Source organism: Narcine bancroftii, chromosome 5 (genome assembly GCF_036971445.1).
Source record: "Narcine bancroftii isolate sNarBan1 chromosome 5, sNarBan1.hap1, whole genome shotgun sequence".
Taxonomy (NCBI): domain Eukaryota; kingdom Metazoa; phylum Chordata; class Chondrichthyes; order Torpediniformes; family Narcinidae; genus Narcine; species Narcine bancroftii.
Genome location: NC_091473.1, coordinates 221825215 through 221849188, shown reverse-complemented (window position 1 = coordinate 221849188; position 23974 = coordinate 221825215). Strand labels below are relative to the sequence as shown.

The 23974-nt window shown below is 44.4% G+C and overlaps 1 protein-coding gene across 2 annotated transcripts in view; it reads left to right on the top strand.

The window, feature by feature from the left end:
- The window catches only part of ncstn (nicastrin), a 33219-nt gene extending 11358 nt beyond the window's left edge, over window positions 1-21861 (top strand). For both annotated transcript variants that reach the window (XM_069941368.1, XM_069941369.1), the window contains exons 11-17: window positions 213-382; window positions 5387-5489; window positions 6200-6295; window positions 14346-14436; window positions 14957-15099; window positions 15739-15951; window positions 20810-21861. In XM_069941368.1, the coding sequence (XP_069797469.1) occupies window positions 213-382; window positions 5387-5489; window positions 6200-6295; window positions 14346-14436; window positions 14957-15099; window positions 15739-15951; window positions 20810-20932 (939 nt within the window). In that variant the 3' untranslated portion in view covers window positions 20933-21861. The remainder of the gene's footprint in view (window positions 1-212; window positions 383-5386; window positions 5490-6199; window positions 6296-14345; window positions 14437-14956; window positions 15100-15738; window positions 15952-20809) is intronic.
- The last annotated feature ends 2113 nt before the right edge of the window (window positions 21862-23974 follow it).

Genomic DNA, 23974 nt, shown 5'->3' with positions numbered 1-23974 from the left:
TATCCTTCCTGTTGGCAGGTTGTAGTGTCCTGGAGCTTGCTGTTGTTCAAACTGTTGGAAGTGCTAATGGTCAATGATTTCAAAACTGGAAGGTTTTTGACCAGAATGGACAAGCAGGGATTTGGGGGAATGAGGCTGCTGGAATCATCAATGCTTACCTCCTAATGGGCCGAGTGATCTCCTCTGCTGCAATAACTTTCTCTTGGCTGTAGGTTCAGAAACTGCTGGAGTCCCTCTCCCAATGTGCAGCAGGAATGAACTTCAGCATCCGGCAACCAGAACAGAGCCAACCCCTGCCCCCGTCCTCCTTCCAGAGGTTCCTGCGAGAGATGAACATCCCTGGAGCCGTGCTCACTGACCACCGAGGCAGCTTCACCAACAGGTCCGCACCCCACTGTGATGGCTCAGCTCTACTCCCAGCATCCACTGGGATGCAGAAAGCCCCATCATTCCTCCCTCTCTAGTCCCAGGAATGGGAGACTTTCTCTGCCACTGTGCATGCTGGATAGCAGTTGGTTCATCTTCATTGCTTTCCTGCTTCATAATCGGAATCCCAAACCAGTTGTGAGGTCGGGAGTGAGACATCTATTTGCAGGTTAGCAAGATCCCACCAATGGATTAATCAAGGGTGAGCTGGGTGTGTCCTTCCCAACCTGTCCTGCATTAGTGCATGTATGCTGCCCCTCAGTGTTGTTGTGGAAGAAGTTCCAGCAGTGAACTCAGCAAATGCAATGCTGGCATTTATGTCAAGAGGAAAAGAATATAAAAGCAGAGATGAGATGTTGAGGCTCTATAAGGCACAGGTGAGACCTCACGGAGTTTTGTGAGCAGCTTTGGACTCATTTAAGAAAAGATGAGCTGATGTTGGAGAGGAATCAGAGGGCGTTCACAAAGATGATTCCAGGAATGAATCCTACAAGAAGCGTTTAACAGCTCCTGGCCTGTATTTGTTGGAATTTTGGAGAAATAGTGGGGGGATCTCATTGAAACATTTTGAATGATGAAAGGCATGGACAGAGTAGATGTAGAATGGTAGTTTCCCATGGTAGGAGAGTTTTGGACAAAAGGGCACAACTTCAGGATTGAAGGGTGTCTGCTTAGAACAGAGATGCAGAGGAATTTCTTCAGCCATAGGATGGTAAATCTGTGGAATTTGTTGCCACAGGCCGTTGTGGAGGCTGGGTCATTGAGAGTATTTCAGGCAGAGATTGGTTCTTGTTTAGCCAGGACATTAAAGGTTCTAGGGAGAAGGCCCTGCAGTGGGGCTGAGTGGAAAAATGGATCATTATTGAATGGCAGACCAGACTTGATGGGCTGAATAGCCTATCTCTGCTCCTATGTCTTATGATGATGAACTGGTGATGGATTTCCCAGACAGGATGGTGGGGGACTTGGAGGGATGCGGGGATTGGTGGTGTTCTACTTGATACTCCTTACCTTTTGGTGATACGAGCCATGCTTCATCCTGGATGGAGTGATGAGTTTATGAAGAGTTGGTGAAGCTGTAGTCACATAGGCAAATGAAAAGTGTTCCTCGTACTTCTGGTATCAGCTCCTCAGCCTCTGACCTGTTCCTGTGGCTTAACATACCTGGTCCCAGACAATACGAGTCGGGAAATTCAGGAAAGTTGAGAAGGTGGGACTTTTGATAGCACAGGGACTAGAGCAGAGACCCAGCAAATGGACAAGATATTTTAGGGAGGGGGGTGTCATGGTGGACACAGACGTAGAGCAGAAATTCCCTGAACATTATATCCTCACTGACTAGGTCTCCACAGTCTACCCAGAGATTGTTCCAAAGATTCATCCTCTCTGGTTGAAGAATGTTCTACTCTGTCCTGAATGGTTGACCCCTCACTATGCATCCCCCCTCCCCCAGAAATTAACACCCCAGCTGGGGAACTGTCACTCCTGTCAAGCTTTGCGTGTTTGAATTAGATCATTTCTCGCTCTTCTCAACTCTGGATACAGACCTAGTCTGTAGAATCTTCCTGTGTGGGATAAATCCACCATCTTGGAAACTGATCTGTTGCAGCCACACATATATCTCTACTTCAGGAGAGAGACATTGAGGCATTAGACCTGTCTGTGGAGTTAGAGGAAAGATTGCAGATGCTAGTGTCGAGTGCAATACACAAACATGCTTCCACGTGAAGCAACACTTCACATGTAAATCTATAGGGGTCATTTACTCCTCCTCTACATTGGGAGATGGAATGCAGACTGGGAGATCATTTTGTTGAGCAGCTTCACTCTATCTGCTGCGACAGCAAGGACGTCCTAGTGGCCAACCATTTTAATTACCACACTGACATGTCAATCTGTGGCCACATACTCTGCCAAACTGGATCCGCCTGCAAATTGGAAGATCACCTTCTATTCCATCTTGAATCTCTCCAACCAGATGGCTATATTGACGGCTACATCAGGGCTGCCTCATGCACCTGCTATGAGCTCGTCAACTTCATCCACTTTGCTACCAACTTCCACACCGATCTCAAACTCACTTGGTCTATCCCCGACAACACTCTCCACTTTCTAGATCTCTCTCTGTCTCCATCTCGGGATTAAGCTTTCCACTGAAATATTTTACAAACTCATCAACTCACACAGCTACCTCAACTACACTTCCTCAAACCCTGTCACCTGCAAGGATTATATTCCCTTGCAATTTCTCCATCTCCACCACATCTGTTCCCAAAATAAGGTTTTCTAGTCTAGATCATCTGAAACATCTCCCTTCTTCCACAAATGTGGCCATCAACTCAGCCCTCACCCACCTCTTCTCAATTTTCCACTCATCTGCCCTGGCCCTGTCCTTGCTTACCATCCCTCCAGCCTTCACATCCAACACATAACCCTCTGGAATTTCTGGCACTTACAACAGGATCCCACTATAAGACATACCTTCCCCTCTCTGCCTTCTGTAAGGATTGCTCCTTCCGTGACTCCCTCGTGCACTCATCCCTTCCCCCCCCCCCCCAACCACCCCCGGCACCTTCCCCTGTGGCCGCAGGAGGTGCCACACTTGCGCCCATGCTTCCTCATCACAGTCTGTGGCCCAAAGCAAGCCTTTCATGAGAAGCGACTCACTTGTGTATCTGCAGCACTGATCTACTGTATCTGGTGCTCCCTTTCTGGCCTTCTCTACATTGCAGAGACTGGGCGTAGACTGTGAGATCACTGAGCACTTTAGCTCTGTCAACACCAGTGACCGGAACCTCCCAAAGGCCAACGACTTCAGTTCTGTGTCCTACTCCTATACTCGCATGTCTATCTATCACCTCATGTATCCATCCATAAGTTGGAGGAACAACACCTGACTTTTACATCTGGGAACTCTCCAACAGATGGCATTAACTTCTCTGGTTTCTGCTAACCTTTTCTTTTTCTCAGCTCTCCACCCCCTTCCCCCTCTATTCACCCAGCCTTCCTTCCTCCCCTTCTTGCTGCTGTGACCTCCCACCTCGACCTATTATGTCCTGCCTTTGGGACCATGCTCCTCCCCCCCACCCCTACCCCCTTTTATTTTGAATCCCTGTCGACATTTTTCCATACTTTGATGAAGGGCTCAAGCCTGAAATGTTGGTTATGTTTTTCTGTGCTATATAAAGTATTCTGTTTGACCTGCTGAGTTTCTCCAGCTTTGTGTTTTTACCTCAGTCACAGTGTGTGCAGATTTTCGTGTTTTACTTCTGGTATTAACATCAACCTCCAACTTCCGTTCACATATCAGAAAGCTACTCACAACCCTCTCCCCTATCACTTCTCAGATTTTATCTCATTTATCTGTGTCCACCAATGCTCCTCCCCCTTTTCATTCTGACACCTGCCTGATTTTGCTTATACCTGATGAAGGGCCCAGGCCTGAAAAATTGGTTACCCTTTTGAAGGATCACACCGCTCCCCACCTTAACACTGCAGATATTGCAAGTGACTCACATTAGCCTTCATCGGATTCAAGGTTGAGAATAGAATTTTTTTTTAATTTAGACATTTTTTTCTTTGGCTTGGCTTCGCGGACGAAGATTTATGGAGGGGGTAAAAGTCCACGTCAGCTGCAGGCTCGTTTGTGGCTGACAAGTCCGATGCGGGACAGGCAGACACGGTTGCAGCGGCTGCAGGGGAAAAATGGTTGGTTGGGGTTGGGTGTTGGGTTTTTCCTCCTTTGCCTTTTGTCAGTGAGGTGGGCTCTGCGGTCTTCTTCAAAGGAGGTTGCTGCCCGCCGAACTGTGAGGTGCCAAGATGCACGGTTTGAGGCGATATCAGCCCACTGGCGGTGGTCAATGTGGCAGGCACCAAGAGATTTCTTTAAGCAGTCCTTAGACATACAGCACGGTAAAAGGCCTTTCCGGCCCATGAGCCCATGTCGCCCAAATACCCCAATTAACTTACAACCCCCTCCCCCCCTTATATTTTGCAAGGTGGGAGGAAACTGGAGCACCCAGAGGAAACCCACAGGGAGAACATACAAATCTAGGTTGCTGGAGCTGTAATAGCGTTATGCTAACTGTTATGCTAAGCTTGCCACCTGTATCTCTCTCCACAATCATCGGGACACTGTGCCTGGATTATCCCCAGGTGGTCTGATCCTCTGACCTAAGGGATCTTTAGTACTCTATCCTGGAATGCTGTGGAGTGAGGATATAGAGATTATTTCGTGGTTCAGGGATTGAGGGATATGGGGTCGATGTGGGAAACTAAGGTGAAAGGTGTGCCTGGCTCCAATTGAATGGGAAGTAGGAAGGAGGGGCCAAATGGCCTCCATCCCTTGCGTGAGCATTCTTCTGCAACTTGAATGTGTTGGAGAGGCAGGATAGAGGCAAATGGCACCTCTTTTGGGTCTCCATGACTGAGCACATGTCTCTGGGAAAGAGATGAGGCCTGTGGGGAGGGGGGTGAGGAATGAGGAGAAGGGAGATGCGTCTCAGCATCCAAAGAACAGAGCAGGGAGATGTTGGGATACTCCACTCTGACATTCCCAACCAGAGTGTGGTGTCCTGCTGCAGGGGTCAGGCATGCATGTTGTAGAGAAGGGACTAACTGATAGTTCAGATGACAAAGGTTTTCACCTCTTGGGGGGGGGGGGGGGGGCAGAGTTGTATGGTGGTGCTTGGATGAGAAGAGGTGGGGTTCAAGTGGAAGTTGGGGGAAAGTGATTCAATCAGCTTAACAGTCCTGGGGATGGGTTCAAAAATTTTTGGCAGAAAGTTGATGGCTGAGATCCCATTGCCAGAGGTGGGCAGGGGGAAGAGTGTCAATCAAAATCCCAACAGTGAATGATGGGACGTGGCAGAGAGCAAGGCTGTGAGGGATGGGACCAAACATGCTGGGCCAGTCACAGGTCTATGAGCCTGACCATCTCAATTCGATGACACTTTCACAGGTATTACCAGAGTGTGTACGACCTGCAAGAAAACATCGGACTGCAGTATCCAGATGATCTCACACCCGAGGAGGCACTCAACCACATCACAGATTCAGCACAGGTAGGAGAAAGGTCCCCTGTAAACATTAACCCTTTCCATGAGGCCCCCTGAAAATGTTAACCCCCTCCCAGAGACCCCCTGTAACATCACCTTGCTTCCGGAGGACCCCCTCCCCAGTACATTTTGAATGGTGGGAGAAAATCGGAGCTCCTGGAGGAAACCAAGCAGACACTGGGAGAACTTACAAACTCCTTACAAGCAGCACTGGATTTAAACGCAGATCTCTGGTGCTATAATAGCATTGTGCTAATGGATGCCACCCCAAAATTATTATTATTAAATTATCCCAAAATATTTGATAAATATTTATTCTAAATTGTATCTTTGTGTGTACGTGTATATGTTCATGCATGTGTGCGCATGTATATGAATATGTATTGACAAGACTGGAACTTTTGCAGTATATATGACCATTATGTGCTGTATATGTGTGTGCATCATGGTCCAGACCCTGTTTTTCTGATTGTATATGTACAGTTAGAAATAATAAACTTAAACTTGATTAACCCATTCCTAAAGATACTCTATGATATTAAAGCATTCCCAGATAACTCCTGTAAACATTAACCTATTCCTGAAGATTCCCTGATATTAACACAATCCCAGGGATCCCCCTATAAATATTGATCCCTTCCAGGAGACTAACCTCCCGAGGACCCTTTCCTTAGCTGACCCTCCACACCTGACTTGTGATGATGTGCTGTTTGCAGGCCCTCGCAGATGTGGCCTCCATTGTTGCACAGACCTTGTATCTTCAAGCTGGGGGCAATGGCAGTCTGGAGAATATTACAGCCGACGCAGAAACAGTAAGATTTGCACTTCAATTTGCTTCTCCTTATCATCTTGGGTGTCTAGTGGAGGGGATTTACTGAATTGGTATCGAATGCATCTTGGAAAGGAAGGATCATTCAGATAGTCGTGCCCACTGTTGACCCAACTTCCCACATCAACAAAGGTGTCTTACTATTGCCAGTCCTGCATGCATTTAACATATTCCTCAACCCATCCTGTTCATGTATACATTCAATCTTTTCAACAAGAAGACCACCTCTCCTCCAAATGATCAGATGATGTGTCTTGCAGTGGCTGGCGTGAGGAGAGAGCTAGGCAAGAGCTGTTGGATCAGATAACATCCCCGGCAGAGTGCTAAGGAGATGTGTGGCTTAGCGAGCAGATGTTCTGACCGACATATTTGACTTCTTCCTGAGAAACGCCGTGTTCCTAACATGCTTCAAATCTGCACCATTGTCCCCGTGCCGAAGAAGTTGTCTGTGTCTTGCCTCAATGAATATTGCCCTGTTGCACTAACGTCCATCGTCATGAAGTGCTTCGAGAGGCTCATAATGAGGCACATCAAGCTTCTGTTGCACCCCTGCAGTTCGCATACAGACCCAACTGCACTACGGACGATGCCATCGTCACTGCCCTCCATCTCTCCTTCACCGACCTGGAAGACAACGACGTGTGTTTGAATGCATTTTTTTACTTTAACTTAGCATTCAACACAATCGTACCTCAGTCCCTGATAAGGAAGTTGAACCTGCTGGATCTGAACACCTCCCTCTGAATTTGGATTCTCGACATCTTCCAGTCCACATTGGTAACAACACCTCCAAGATCAATCGCCCCCCCCCCCCCCCCGCCCCCCAGGGCTTTGTGCTTAGTCCACTGCTTTTCACGCTGCTGACTCACGACTGTGCAGCTAAACACAGCTCAAATCACAGCATCAAGTTTGCTGACGAGGAGTCACGTGATGGAGTAGTGGCCAGTAGGGGAACTCCAGCCGTCTCCAGAAAAGTTTAAAAAAAAGATAGAGACAAAACAAAGGCACAAACATAAAATCCATAACAAAGTGAAGGTAAAAGTGTGGAGAAAATGGCAGCGAAGAAAGAAAAACCAAAAACAACGGGAAGAAAAGAAGAAGGAAAGACGTCGGAAGAAGAAGGTGAAGGCCATACCTGTACGAGGAGGCCCGCCGTGGAGAGGGAAGCCCGGTCGCTGAGGTCAGTCGAAGCCCCGAACTCGGGACTACAAAAATGGCTCACGGAGCCAAACAAAAGTGCGCAACCGCGCATGCCCAAGGATTCGCGCATGCGAAGACAAAAAAAAACACTGACGGGAGGGGGGACCAGCTGAGGAGTCGATCTCCACAGCTGAAACAGCAAGAGGAAAACATAGAAAATAACGAGAACAAGAAGGAAGAGGGAAGAGAGTAAAAATAAGAAATCAAAGAAACAACAGATGACCAACCCAGAGGAAGAAGACCAACACCAAGACACTTCTAATAAAAATAAGAAGACCAAAAATACCCAACAAAATAAAACAAACAACCCAACAAGAAAACCAGAAGAGACAGAGGTAAAGGACACAGATCCTGGAGTGGACTCAGAAGAAGAGGAGGAAGAGCACAGAGAAATGGAAGATGAAGGGAAGGGCAAGTACATGGATATATATTTTTTTAAAGAATATATGGAAACAGTAAAAGAATGGCAGTCACAAGAATTCAGGGAAATAAAAAGAAGAATAAAAAGTACAGAAGAAAAAGTGAATAGATTAGAGATGATCATGACAAGATATAGGAAAAAGAGTAGACAAGGTGGAAGAACGAGAAACAGCCATAGAAATGGAAGTAGATGACTTAAAAAAGAAATTAGAAGAATCTGATAAAAAAGTTAAAGAAACACAGCTCAGAAGATAGATATAATGGAAAATTATAATAGAAGAAACAATATAAAGATAGTGGGCCTTAAGGAAGATGAAGAAGGCAAAAATATGAAAGAATTTATAAAAAAATGGATCCCCAGGGTCCTAGGAAGACCAGAATTACAGGAAGAAATGGAAATAGAAAGGGCACACAGAACATTAGCCCCTAAACCACAACCACAACAAAAACCAAGATCCATTCTAGTAAAATTCCTAAGATATACAACAAGAGAAAATATATTGGAGAAGGCAATGAAAAAACTAAGAGAAGACAAAAAACCACTGGAATACAAGGGTCAAAAAATTTTTTTCTATGCAGATATAAGTTTTGAACTCCTGAAGAAGAGGAAGGAGTTCAATGCAGCAAAAACGACCCTATGGAAAAAAGGTTATAAATTTATGTTAAAATACCCAGCGGTACTTAAAATAGTTATTCCGGGGCAGCAAAACAAACTATTCTCGGATCCGGAAGAAACACGAAAATTTGCAGAACAACTACAAAACAGACAGAGAGATGAAGAGAAGTAACAAGAACAAAAATGACAACAAATGACAACATATATGTGCGTATGTAGGTACATATATATGTGTATGTGTGTGTATGTATATATATGTGTATATATAAAAAATAGAGTATAGGTAAGAACTAAGAAGGGAAAGAAAGGAAGTAAGGAGGGAATTAAGAGAGTGACCTTTGTTATATATGAAGATTAAAATCTTTTCTGGGGGGACTGGGTGGGGAAGAATTACAGTCACTGCAAAATCAGTTGACACTTGCGAGCGGATTCGCAAATCCAAATGGAAAGGGGAGATGTGGTTGCCTGACAAGGGACAAAGGGCAACTCAGAAAGGGGAGGGACTATTGGGGTTAAAGGAATTTTAGATATGAGAATAGTGGAAATATTTTATGTTTTAGAAATGTTGTCTTATAATGTGTTCAAAAAAAGAAAGCAGAAATGGGTAAGAAGGGAAGGTGGTGATGAGGAAACGTAAAGGAAAGATAAACAAAGTATGAAATGGCTATGTTGAACTATATGACTTTAAATATTCATGGAATACATAACCAAATCAAAAGGAAGAAACTGTTAAATTTACTGAAAAAAGAAAAAATTGATATACCATTCGTACAAGAAACACATCTAACTGAAGTGGAACACAAGAAATTAAAGAGAGATTGGATAGGACATGTAACAGCAGCATCATATAATTCAAAAGCCAGAGGAGTAGCTATATTAATCAAAAAAAAATGTACCAATCAAAATAGAAGAGGAAATAATAGATCCAGCAGGGAGATATGTAATGATAAAATGTCAGATATATTCAGAATTTTGGAATTTACTCAATGTATGTTCACCTAATGAAGAAGATCAAAAATTTATGCAAGATATCTTTTTGAAGATAGCAGATACGCAAGGGAACATACTAATAGGAGGGGATTTTAACCTTAATTTGGACTCAAACATGGATAAAACTGGAAAAAAAAACTAGCAGAAAGAACAAAGTAACCAAATTTATAATTAAATCGATGCAAGAAATGCAACTTTTGGATATATGGAGGAAACAACACCCAAAGGAAAAGAAATATTCATTCTATTCGGGTAGACATAAAACATACTCAAGGATTCCTGTTATCAGCCCACATTCAAGGGAGAGTTAGGAAAACGGAATATAAAGCTAGACTATTATCGGACCACTCACCCGTTATTGGCAATAGAGCTAGAGGACACCCCACCAAGAATGTATAGATGGAGATTAAACTCCATGCTACTTAAAAGATAGGATTTTAGAGAATTCATTGAACGACAAATTAAAATGTACTTTGAAATAAATACGGAATCAGTGAAAGATAAGTTTATACTATGGGACACAATGAAAGCGTTCATCATAGGGCAAATAATAAGTTATGTAACTAAGATGAAGAAGGACTAAAATTGGTAAACAGAACAGTTGGAAAGGGAAATAACAAATATAGAAAAAGAATTAGCAATAAAGGAAGATACAACTAAAAGAAGAGAATTGGCGGATAAAAAAAAAAATGAACACTACAAACATATAAGGTGGAGTAGAACATAATGAAGACAAAACAGAAATATTATGAGCTAGGAGAAAAAACGCACAAAATTCTAGCATGGCAGCTTAAGACAGAACAAACTAAAAGAATGGTATTGGCATTAAGGAAAAAGGACAAGCAAATTACATATAATCCAACGGAGATCAATGAAAACTTCAGGGAATTCTACAAGCAACTATATCAAACTGAAAACGAAGGGAAAGAAGACAAAATAGATGAATTTCTAACTAAAATTTAACTACTAAAATTACAAACAGAGGAGCAAAATAAATTAATAAAACCATTTGAAATAGAAGAATTACAGGAGATATTAAAAAAACTACCGAACAATAAAACACCAGGAGAGGATGGATTCCCAATAGAATTCTATAAAACATTTAAATACTTATTAATTCCTCCCCTTCTGGAAGTAATCAACCAGATTGATAAAACTCAAAGCATACCAGATTCATGTAAAACAGCAATAATTACAGTAATACCAAAGACAGGGAAAGATCCACTTGCACTAGCGTCATATAGACCAATATCTTTACTTAACACAGATTATAAGATAATAGCTAAACTATTAGCAAACAGATTAGCTGACTATGTACCAAAAATAGTAAATCTAGACCAAACTGGATTTATTAAAAAAAGACGAACAACAGACAATATCTGTAAATTTATTAACTTAATTCATGCAGTAGAAGGGAGTAAAGCGCCAACAGTAGCAGTTGCTTTAGACGCAGAGAAGGCCTTTGACAGAGTAGAATGGAATTATTTATTCAAAGTACTACAAAAATTCAGCCTACCAGAGAAATATATTAATTGGATTAAAGCATTATATAAGGGGCCATTGGCGAAAGTGACAGTAAATGGATATATATCAAAACAATTTAACTTAAGCAGATCAAGGCAGGGATGTCCACTATCTCCCTCACTGTTCGCGTTAGCTATAGAACCACTAGCAGAACTGATAAGAACAGAAAATAAAATAAAAGGGATAAAAATAAAAGAGAAGGAATATAAAATCAGTCTATTTGCAGATGACGTTATAATATACTTAACAGAACCAGAAATATCAATAAATATCAATAGATACCTGAACATATACTATATAAATGGGATGAAAAATTGGTGCCACGTAGGAATTCACCGGTATTGCATCATCTGCTCAATATTTGGAAGAAGATTCATGTAGAAAGGAATAAAACAAATTACCAACTACCAAAACTAATATTGACGCAAAATCAGCTAATCCCTTTCACAATAGATAACCTTTCCTTTAGAGAATGGGAGAGAAAAGGGATCAAAAGAATAGAAAATTGTTTTTCAGGAAATAAATTATTATCCTTTGAACAAATGAAGGATAAATATAATATAACTCACGATACAATGTTTGCATACTACCAACTGAAATCCTACTTGAAGGACAAATTGGGAAACAGTCTGAGGTTACCAGAAGGAAGCAACTTTGAATATGTGATTACAGACACAATGATAATTTAAAAATTTGTAACAAACATGTAAATCAAAGTGCAAGAAAAGGAGAACGAGGAAACAAACGGTAAACCTAAACAAAAATGGGAACAAGATCTAAACATAAAGATAAAGAATGAAACATGGGAGAAGCTATTCTCCGGAACTATGAGAAATGCAATAAACTCGAGGTACAATATAACTGGATACACAGCCTATACATCACACCACAAAAGTTAAATAAATGGGACCCAACAGTATCAGACATGTTTTCGCTGTAAAAAGGAAACGGGAACAACAATTCATGCAATTTGGACATGTGAGAAAGTAGAAAAATTTTGGGAAGATCTAAACCAGATATTAAATAAAATCACAAAAAGCAATATACCAAAAAACCCAGAGATCTTCCTCCTAAGTAATATAAGAAACAAAGAATTTGGACTCGATTTGGATGGAGCACAAAAAAGATTTGTTATGATAGCCCTAGCTGTAGCAAAAAAATGTAATATGTCAACCTGGAAATTAGAAGACAACTTGAGAATACAACAATGGTATATAGAAATGAATAAATGTATTCCATTAGAAAAAAATAACATATAATTTAAGAAATAACATTACAATATTCAAACAAATATGGGAGCCATACATGAAACACAATAGAGAAATCCTACCGTTGTCTTGCACCACCTAAAATGACAGAAGGAGAAGATAACAAAAAGAACTGACTCAGTAAAATTTCTTGTTTATTTTTATTAAGTAACAACATTGTTTAACAGGTTTAATGTATCTTATAGATTGAACTTTAAATAAATGGGGAAGGGAGTGAGGGAGGGAGGGAAGGGAGGGGGGGGAAAGGGGGAGAAAATGACACTGTTTTTATTTAAGAAGAAAAATGTCTATGTATCTTGGTCAATATGGTTTATAGTGTGAAAAATAATTTTTTTTTAAAATAAATAAATAAATAAATAGAAAGTTTGCTGACGACACGACCGTGGTGGGCCTGATTAGTGAGAATAATGAGCCATCGTACAGAGATGATGCGCAGTCACTAATGGACTGAGCCAACAACCTGTATCTGAACGTTAAAAAAACCAAAGAGATGGTTGTCGACTTCAGGAGGAACCACGCTCCGTTGACCAATGGTCAATGATGGCTCCACCATCGAAGTCACAAGAGAATCCAAGTTTCTTGGAGGGCACTTGGTTGAGAATCTTACCTGGTCCCTTAACACAAGCTCCATAGCCAAGAAAGCCCTGCAGCGCCTCTACTTCCTGCAAAGGCTAAGGAAAGTTCATCTCCCACCCTCCATCCTCACTACATTCTACAGAGGATGTATCGAGAGCAACTGCATCACCGCCTGGTTTGGAAGCTGTAACTCAGACTGAAAGACCCTGCAGAGGATAGTGAAGTCAGCAGGGGCTCTCTTTCTACCATGAAGGACATCTACAACACTCGATGCAGGCAAAAGGCAATAAACATTGTGAAAGACTCCATACACCACTCATGTAAACTTTTCTCCCTTCTGCCATCTAGTAGGAGGTACTGCAGCACTTGGGCCCATATGACCAGAATGGGCAACAGTATTTTTCTCCAAGCCATCAGGCTCCTGAATTCCCAGAACATGTGGATAGAGTATCGTGGAACCATGGACTCTTACAATATACATCTTAATATTTTAATGTTTAACTTCTATTTTAACTTGTATTTATGAATATGGTTTGTGGTCCTGGTGAAACCTATCTCGTCTTTACCAAGCGAACATGGTATGAACGATAAATAAAGGTGGCTTGACTTTTTCCTGAAACATTGTGCATGCCTCAAATTCTTCCTATGGCAGCCATTCCATACACACACAGCCCCTTTTACACAGCCATTAAAATACAGGAATGAACTGCCTTTTAACCGCTTCAACTACCTGTATAAACACAGCAAAGGTGGGATGCCGGGGGGGGGGGGGGGGGGGGGGGAGGAGGAATTTTCATCCCACGTCTGATACTACCAAGGTGGGTAGCTTCTGTACAAAAGGGATAGGGCTTGCCGGGTCATTCAGGATGCCAACGCTGTAATGGTATAGGTCCTGCCTCTTTTTGTTCTGGGATGCCGGCTTACTTGTGTAAATAGTCGCACTGACCTGGCATTTCTTGGGTCAGTGTAAACTACCTGAGCTGCATTTAAAGACGGGTTGTTCACATGCCAATTAAGTGGGGTTTTTGGTCTAAAAAGTTGTGGCAGTCAAAGGTGCACAGATGCCAATGGAAAGGTAAGAGTGCACAGAGACAGAGGCAGTGAGATATGGTGGTGAGGGGAGAGAAGGACAAGCTGATGTGGGAGGCTTAAATGGTGTGGGTTACAAGGGGGAAGTGGAATTACACTGGGTGGGATATTGAATGGTGCAGGGAGGGGGAGTGAGATTACACTGGGTGGGATATTGAAGTGTGCTGGGAGAGAATGCTGATATTTCAGAGGTGGGGAGACAGTGGAATAGATTGAGATATAAAAACAGGCACGAACTGAGAGGTAATGTTGAATGGGATATTAAAGAACGTGGGTGGATGGCGAACATGGTGGAAGGGTTGCAGAATGTAGTGTACTGATCTTGCGGATTTCCTTTCTTCCTCTGCTAGGTAACCAGAATGCTTTATGGATTTGTAATGAACTGGAATAATTCCTGGTTCCATTCAATCATCAAAAAGGACAAGAATCAGGTTTTTAACAGTAAGACCTGGGAAATGGGGGGAGGGAGGAGAGGGTCTTGTTCCTGGAGGGTGGGGGGGGGGGGTAGAGTTACTCATCATCCCAGGGGAATGTGTCGGCTTGACCAATCTGCGGAGAGGGACGACGTGGGGGGGGTGGGTGGTTGTGTATTTGAACTGCACGCTGGGAACGGACAACTATTGCCTGCAAGTTGCGTAGTGGAGTTGGTGTCCTTTTCTAAGCACTAGGTTCCCTCTGAGAGTGGTCTCTGCCAGACCTGGACACCACCAGTAGCATCACCAACTCACCTCAACCCAAATTAACCTTCACTGCCAATTTTCCCCCCTTCCACCGGCCTTCCCTCTTCCCCCTCCCCTCTTCTCCTCTCCACTCCTCCTCCTTCCCCTTTCTCTTCCTCCTCCTCCTTCCCCCCCCTCTGTTCCCTTCTCACCACCTCCCATTCCTTTCCCCCATACGTTCGTCCTCTCCTTTCCATAACCCGTCTCTCCGATACCCCCACACCCACCCTGTCATCACACAGAGACAAGCCACATGTCGTACTACGTTGCAGTGGATGACATAACCGTCTCCACATTACTGGTGTATAGTGTGCTGTGCAACCTGACGGGCACCATCGTCAACCTGACTGAGGAGGAGTGTTTGGACCACAAACCGAAGACCGATGTGAGTACCTGCCCTGTCAAAGCCAAGACTTGATGCAGAGCCAACGTGAGTTCCTGTTCGTCACTTCCCGCTCATCACTGGGGTGAATGCCCATCATTCCTCGTCCTTAACTCCCTGCCCATCACCAGAGTAAGTCCCTGTCCATTACTCCCCCACCCGTCACCGGAGTGAGTCCCATCTGTCACTCCCTGCCCATCACTGGAGTAAGTTCCTGCTCTTCACTGGGTTGAGTCCCCTTCCGTCTCTCCCTACACATCACCAGAGTGAGTCCCTATCCATCACTACCACCCATCACCGGAATGAGTCACTGTCCGTCACTCCCCGCCCTTTACCAGAGTGAGTCCCTGTCCACGCCCCACCTGTCACCAGGATGAGTCCCCGTCCATCACTTCCTAGAGTGAGTCATGTTCGTCACTTCCTGCCTGTCACTGGTGTGAGTCCCCATCCATCACTTCCAGCCCATCACCAGAGTGAGTCCCTGTCTGTCACAACCCCACCTTCTGGTCTCCCCTTCGATCTGCGCTCATCCTAGCCTCTCCCCGAGCTTCTTCCCCCTCCACAAACCTTATCTCTCCCTCCGTGAGCCTTTCCCCTTTTCCTTCTCCACAAAAGTCTCACCCTCCTCCTTGCCTCCCTCAGCTCTTCGACTTCATCTGGGTGGAGGGCTGGCGGGCTGAAAACAGCAGCAAGCCCACCCCATACTGCCTGCGCTGCAATGCCCACCAGTCCCTGGCCCTATCCCCAGCCTTCGAGCTCCGCGACTGGGCCTCCACCAATTACTCCACCTGGACCGAGAGCCGCTGGAAGATGATTGGCGCTCGCATATTCCTGGTGGCCAGCAGGGAGCTGGAGGTGGGTGCTGCTCCTCGTCCATGTCTGCTTTCCCCATCCCGGCAACCGCTGCTCACTCAGCCTTGTTGCTACTCACATGCTTGGGGAATGGGCTTCATCTTTGGCCTCTGGGCTGCCTCCTTCACTACAGTACACATAAGCAGTGTCACACAGCATCCATAGGAAGTAAAGGGTAGTGGGCATGGGCCATTTGTCAAGGTTCATCAAGGTGTGAGCAAATTGTAGGCAGGAGCAGTGTCTGAATAAAAAGGTGGGGAGTGGAAAGGAGGCAGGAAGGGGAAGGAGCGCAGGTTGGAGGGTAATTTTTAACAATAAATATATACGTTCAACACAATTATGGGCCCTTCTGACCCATAAGTCCATCCCCCCACAAATACACCATTTAACCTACAACTCTACAACACCCATACATTTTTGAAAGGTGGGAGTAAATGGGAACACCTGAAGGAATATCATGAGGGCCTTGTTCAAGTGTTCAGTTTTTACCAAATTGTAGGTAAGAGGGGAGTGATTTCAGAAGGATCTGAGGGGGCTAGGTTTACTCTCAGGGTGGTCCATATCTGCCAGAGAAAGATATGGACTGAATGCAGAATGTCACTCAGTCAGCAGTAATGAATTGGGTCAAAGGGTGTTCTCCAAACTGGGTGGCTCTGCAAGAGAATGGAGCTGGTTGGTTTGTGTGAACCAGTGCTCAGCTTTTGCTTTTGAGCCACACAGGCAGCATTGGGGAGTGGGCTTAATGGTCACTTAAGGTGTATCCATGAAGGATTCTTGACCCAGTATGTGAACCAGCTGACTTGAGGAGAGGCCCTACTAGAGGTAGTACTGGGTAATGAACCTGATCAGGTGACAAACCTCTCATTGGAGGTGCATTTCGTTGAGAGTGGCCACAACTCCCTGAGCTTCAGCATAGCTATGGACAACGACAAAAGCAGACAAAATGGTCAATTGATTAATTGGGTAAGGGCTCATTATGATGAGATGAGGCAGGAACTAGGGAGAGTAAATTGGGAACAGATATTCTCAGGAGAAAACACAGAAGTAACGTGGAGGATGTTTAGGGACCATTTGCATGGCATTCTGGATAGGTTTATCCCACTGAGACTGGAAAAGAAGGTAGGAAAAGGGAAATGTAGTTGACAAAACATGTGAGGCAGCTTGGAGGAAAGCATACATTAGATTTAGGAAGCAAAAAAACAGGAAACTCTCATGAGAAGTATATGGTAGCCAGGAAGGAACTTAAGAAAGGACTTAGGAGAACTTGAAGGGGCCATGAGAGGACCTTGGAAAGTAGGATAAAGGAAAACCCTAAAGTGTTCTATGCATACTTAAGAACAGAAGGCTGATGAGAGTGAAGGTAGGGCCGCTTAAGGATAAAGGAGGCAACATGTGCCTGGAGGCTGAAAGGTTAGGGAGGTCCTAATTGAATACTTTGCTTCAGTATTTACCAGAGAAAAGGAGCTTGGTCAAGGTGAAATCAGATAGAACAAGCTTATGTGCTCGACCATCTTGAAATGAGGAAAGAGGAAGTGCTGAATCTTCTTCCCAAGGACTGTACCTGATGAAGGGAGGGCGTTGGCAATGATCTTTGCATCCTCCTCTGCCACAGGTGAGGTGCCAGGGCAATGGAGAATGGCAAATGTGGTCCCTTTGTTTAAAAATGTTAATACAGAAAATGTTTTGGAATTATCATGTATGCCAGCATATACGATGACTCGTTTTATAAGAAGAACCCCCAATTTTCCACCTGAAATGTAGATTTTGACCAGTGAAGTGATAGTTTTAATTTTATTAGCATATTTTAAAATAAATCATCCTCAGTTCCTGTAACAGGCCGTTTAAAGCCTGTACAGGGCCAACAGCAGTCGGACTGGGCTATTGGACCCTGCTGGAGAGAACTGAGACTTCATTGAACACACACAGGTGTGCCCCACTGAACAAGCAATGCACGCACATTCTTTTCGCTATTGCCATTTGCATTGAGGTGAGTTGGATCGTCAGTGCAGGGAAGGTGCGCTGAGATCCTAACCGGAACACTTGCATGGAGGTTAGTCTGGCTGCACCGAGGGTCTGATAGGGACACTTACGTGGAGGACAGTCAGGTTATCAGCGTGATAAAGATAGTAGAGTGTATCTCGGGCCTGGCTGATACACTTTAGTCAGAGCCGGCGGGAGGGAGAGAGAGAAGATGACTGCGGTGTTGAGACTTTTCTGTCAAGGTTTGGATTTTAGACCCAAATATAACAACCCGATTTTGGGGCAATGTTTTTAAGTTTTGAGGATCTTCCTATACACCAGCACATACAATGTAGACCAGTGAGTCTTGCATTAGTGGTGGGCAAACTATTGGTGAAGGTTCTTAAGGGCAGGATTTACAAGCATTTAGAGAAGTACAGTCTTCTCAGGGATAGTCAGCATTGCTTTGTGATGGGAAGGTCGTGTCTCATGAGCCTGACTGATTTTTTTTGAGGAGTTTACAAAATAAATTGATGGGTTAGGATGCTTATAGATTTTAATGAGGCATTTGACAAGATCCTCCATGGGAGACTCGTTCAAAAAATCATGAGACATGGGATCCCTAGAACCTTGGCTGTGTGGATTAAAAATCAGCTTGCATGTAGAAACTAGAGAGTAATGCTGGATGAGAAGTATTCCACCTGTAGGTCAATGATTAGAGGAATTCCATGGGATATGTTCTGGGACCCCTGGTCTTTGTGATTTATATAAGGGACCTTGAAGAAGTTGAGGGATGGGTCAGTAAGTTTTCAGATGATTCGAAGGTTGGAGGTGCTGTTGATGGTGCTGAAGGTTGTCGTCGATTACAACAAGATCTACACAAGAGGCGGAGTTTGATGGATAAGTGTGAGGTGGTGCAGATTGGAAGATCAAACTTGAAGGCAGAGTACATGGTTAATGGGAGGATACTTAACAGTGTGGAAGGTTGACACAGGTTGTTAAGAGAGTTAAGGACTATGATATGCTGGGCTTCATTAATTGGAGTATTGAGCTCAGGAATTGTGAGGTAATGTTGCAGCTCTATAAATCTCTGGTGAGATCACACTTAGAGTTTGTTCAGTTCTGTTCAACTTATTGCAGGAAGGATGTGAAAGCTCCAGATGTCACTTGGATGTTGCTTGGATTGGAAAATATGTCTTGTGAGGCAGGGTTAGGAGAGCTAGGGGTTTTCTCTTTGGAGTGAAGAATTAGAGATGATTTCATAGGAGTCTACAGTATTCTGTGAGGCATAGATAAGGTAGCCAGCCAGTACCTTTTTTCCAAAGGCAGGAGTTGCAAACAACAGAGGACATTTGTACAAAGTGAAAAGAGGAAAGTTTAGGGGAGACATCAGGGGTAATTTTTTTTTTACAGAGTTGTGGGTACCTGGAATGCCTTGCCAGGGATGGTGGTGGAAGCTGGATCAATGGGGGCATTTAAGAGACTCTTAGACCAGCATATGGATGAAAGAAAAAATCTAGGGTTATGAAATAGGGAGGGTTTAGGTTTTTTTTGGTAGGTATATATAGGTCAGCGCAACATTGTGGGCCAAAGGGCCTATACTATAATGATCCAATGTTGCTCCCTAGATCTGGGCCCATTGATCCTATCCGAATTTGAAACCCCATTTACTTTTCTCTTGCAAATGATCTATACCTTCTGTCATGCATGTCAAGTACTCCCACTTCTCTGCACTTGGGGACCAACTAACCTTGATCTATCCTCTTCTGTGACTGGCTTACAAGCCCGTGACCAATCAGCAAAAACCAGTGGGCTTTTGCTCTTGATTGCTGGACCCCAGAACATTTTGAGCCCCATCCCAGGCTCACTATCAAGCTTTGCTCTGAGACCTCAAAGCAATCCCAATGAGCGAATGTTCTGCATGCTTTTGGGGCCGGGATGAAACTGAAGCCTCTCACCAGGGTCTGACATCAGGCAGGGAGAGGTCACCAGGCTGGGCAAGAGGGAGGGCTTGGTTCTCCAAGGGTGGCCATCCTTTGCAAACATGCTGGGTATTCCTACACTCTGAGGCTTGCATCTCCTGGATTGACCACCGCTCTGTCGAGGTCATACCTGTGGGGTGGGGGTTCCCATCATTGAATGGAGTTATGGAATCTACTGTTATCTCACCAGACGTGGGTGGAGATACCCCTTAGCTCTGTACAAAATGTTCCAGAGAGGCCACTCCTACCTTCACCCTGTGTAACAATCAGTAAGGAAGCCTCCTGTCCCCATGTTGACAGGCTCAAAAAGACTAAATGGCCATTTATCCCAGAGTAAAAAGGTGTGGAGGGGCTGAATGGTCTCTAGACCAAATGTAACAGGCTTCAGACAGCTGAGTGTCCTGTTTAACAATTCAAGAAGGGCTGAATGGCTTATTACTATGTTTAATAGCCTTGATAAGGGCTGAACAGCCTTTTGTGTGCAAGGCTAGAGAGGGGCTGAATGGCCTCCTGTCCCTGGGTGGCACACCAGAAGGGGGACTGAATGGCCTCATGCTCCTCTGTAGGACATCAGAAAGGGGCTGAGTAGTCTCCTGTCCCCATTGAGGACATTGGAAAGGGGCTGAATGGCCTCCTATCCCTGTATAAGAGGCTGGAGAGGGACTGAACCATCTCATGTTCCAGTATAGGACAAAAGAGTTGGGCTGAATGGCTTCCTTTCCCTGTGTGTGAAGCCGGAAGTAGAGACTGTATGACCTTCTTTTCCTGTGTAGTACAACTGAGAAGGGCTGAACATCATTCTGTCCTTGTGTAGAACAACCAGAAGGGGCTTCTCCTGATTCCATTATAGATTGTGTTGTGTGTGGTGTCTTAATCCCCCTGTGTTGCTGTGTTCCCATCCTCCCCACCCTCTCCCCCAGATCATCACGCTGGTGACCGGAATCGCTGTCCTCATCACCTCCATGGTCCTCATCCACTTCCTCAACACCAAGTCCAGTGTGCTCTTCTCCAGACCCCGGGACCACAGCTCCGTCAGCTACTGATGGGGGGAGGGGTCAGGGGAGTGGAGCATGAGGAAGAGTGGGATGTGAGGGGGTGCAGTGGCATGAGGGACGGCGGGGCACGTCCAAGAGGTTGGGCAGGGGCATGAGGGGGAGGTGGGGGTCAGGATTGCAAGTCCATGGGGGGGGGTGAGGGCTCGAGTCCATGGAAGGGGGCAGGGGCAAAGGTTCATGATAGGTTGTGGAGGTGTGAATGTAGATGGGGAGGAGGGTGTACAAGGGGGAGCGGATGTGTTAATGTGCAAGGGGTAATGTGGAGTTGGGTTCAGGGAAGGGGCAAGGGGGAGTGAGTGCGTAATGGGAGCAGGTGTGAGGAATCAGGGGTTCAGATGGAGTGGGTATGTAAGTGCGAGGAGATCAGGTGTGGGTGTGCATGAATGGATGAATGTGAGGGAGAGGGAGAATGAGTGTGAGGATTGGGAGGGACTATGCAAGTGAGAAAGAATGGGGAACAGTGATGAAGCAATTGCAATGGAAGTGGTGGAAGGTGGCTTATTCACTTGAAGCATTGCCATGACTGCTGGATGTGTTCTCAAGCCGTGGAGATTGGCATGGGGAGAGGAAGGAACTAAATTTGGTTCCCACCAGCCTGAACCACAAAATAGCCACCTCCCTTGTGAGCAATTTCCTCTAAAATGGCTGCTGCCTTGGGTAGATGCAGTTCACAATGGCTTTGGCCTGAGGGAAGGGAACCTCTGCTCACACTGCACCCATGGAAAGGCATGAGTTATTGCCCTCTCGCACACTACCCAACGGGAATGTCTAGGATCATGGGAGATATTTGACAAGGACCAGCGGGACTTTGATCTTCAAGGCTTCAAAGAATGTGACAGATTCAAGATTCAGCGGATTGTGAGAGAACTTGTGTTTTGGTGTCTTTATAATGAAATAAAGATCATTATTGACCTCCAGCCTATGGCTTTTAAATTGGTTATTCTTCCTAACCATCTCTAGACCCCTGAGCTAATGTTTCCAAGCTAGAGTTGGGGAACAAAGTACTTAGAAAAGTTAAACAGGTTGGGACTATTCCTTGCAGCATGGAAGAATGAGGAGAAATGGTGGAGGGTTAGAAGCTGGTGATGAAATAGCACCTATACCTCTTTCCTGATGGCATTGAGAACAGAGCATGTGCTGGTGTGGATCCTTGATGATTACTGCTGCTCTCCGACAGCAGCATTCCCTGTAGATTATGGTGGGGAGGGTTTAGCCTGTGATGTCCTGGGATGTGTCCACTACCTTTTGGAGAGCTTTACACTCAGGGATATTAGTGTCCTCATTCCAGACAAGAAGTAAAAAGGGTGAAAGGTGAGATGTTTAAAAGGAACATTAGGGGAACTTCTTCACACTGAGAACAGGCTGGCAGCTGAAATTGTGAATGTGGGCTTTGAGTTTGACATTGAATGTGGATGGGAGGGGTAAGGAGGGCTATGGTTTGGGTGCATGTCGGTAGGAATGGGCTGAATAATAGTTTGGTGTGGACCAGATGGGTGAAAGGGCCTATTTCTGTGCTGAAGTGTTCTATAAGATTCTGGGAATGATATGTTCTGAAATTCTGTTGCTGCATGAGGGAGCTGAGAGAGGCAGTGCTGTTAATTTTCTCCCCTGACCTAAGGGAATGGTACTTGTGTTGCCACATTGATGATGAAGCCAGGCCTCCATTGGGGTGTTGTTGCTCTTCCTGGCAACGGGCAGTGCAAGAATTATATGCATGGGATGGGTGACATAACACATCATTATTCTTGATACTGCTGAACAGGTACTTGTGGAAAAACTATAATAGTTAACTAAATGAATTAAATGAAAAGAGAATTAAGGAAGACATTAAATTCAATAGTGCAGTATCTGATTAGAGTTACAAAGGGAGGTTCAAGAGCCTGATAGCTTTTGGAAATAAACTTTTCTTGAACTGTTCCTTCTGTCTGAAGGTAGCAGTGAGAAGAGGTTGTGACCAGGGTCCTATAATTATGTTTGCTGCTTTCTTTTGATGGAGGTCAGAGTCAGTGATGGACCAAGATTTGTTACAATCTGCATACCTGGGCATTTGAATGACCAAACCAGCCGTTAAGTGTATCAAATGATGTGGTTCATTCAACACATCTCTGCTGCTTGACTCAATAAATCAAAGGCAAGAGAAGATTATCACTCACTGTAGGTTCAGCCATTTTGAGGCAATAAAACACCCTTGCGACCGAAGTAAGGACTGGAAAATGCCCCCCATTCCCATTTCTATTGCTGCAGATGGCATCAAATTTGAGGTGTGGTCTGCTGTGTTGGCCTCCAGGGAGAAAAGGGCCAGTAAGTGGCCAATGATGTTTAAGGCTGAAAAATGTAATGTTTTGGTGGGAAGAATAAGAGGCAAATATAGGCACAGAGTCCCAAAGGGAGGATGAAAGTGGGAAACTGCAAAGTTGGAATCTGAAGCTAAACATAATTTGCTGGAGGAACTCAGGTGGTGCAGCAGCTCATTTGTGAGGGGGAAAAAGTTCTCGTATCAAGCTGAAGCCCTTTATCAAGACTAGTTAAAAGCAAAATATAAATTGGTGTCAAGAGGTCCAGGTGGAGGTGTGAAGCAGGTTGAGGTGAAGTATCATGATGGCAGAAGATTGGCAGATATCAGACAAAAGGAGGGAGGAGCAGGAGGAAGTTGAGTCACCTGGATGGAGTGTGTGATGAGTCTACAAAGGTGGCCAGTGCTGGAGATCAATTTGGTATGATCAGATAGAGCCAGGGAGGGGAGAGTGGAAGAATCCAATGAGGAAATAGGGGGTGGGGGGATGGAACTAAATAGATCAAGAGTGGGTGGATTTAAAAGGGCACAAAAGGAAGGGGGTGAGAGGGAAGGAGTACAGAACACAGAGGGACTATTACACTGGACAACAATTCTTTTCAAAATGTTTGATTCCTGAAAAAAATGGAGATTATGATTGACAACTTAAAGCTGAAAAGTTAATTTTGGATTTGCTGTATCACATTGGAAGTTGGAGAAATATTAAATGAAATGTTATTGAATAATTGCTAATAATG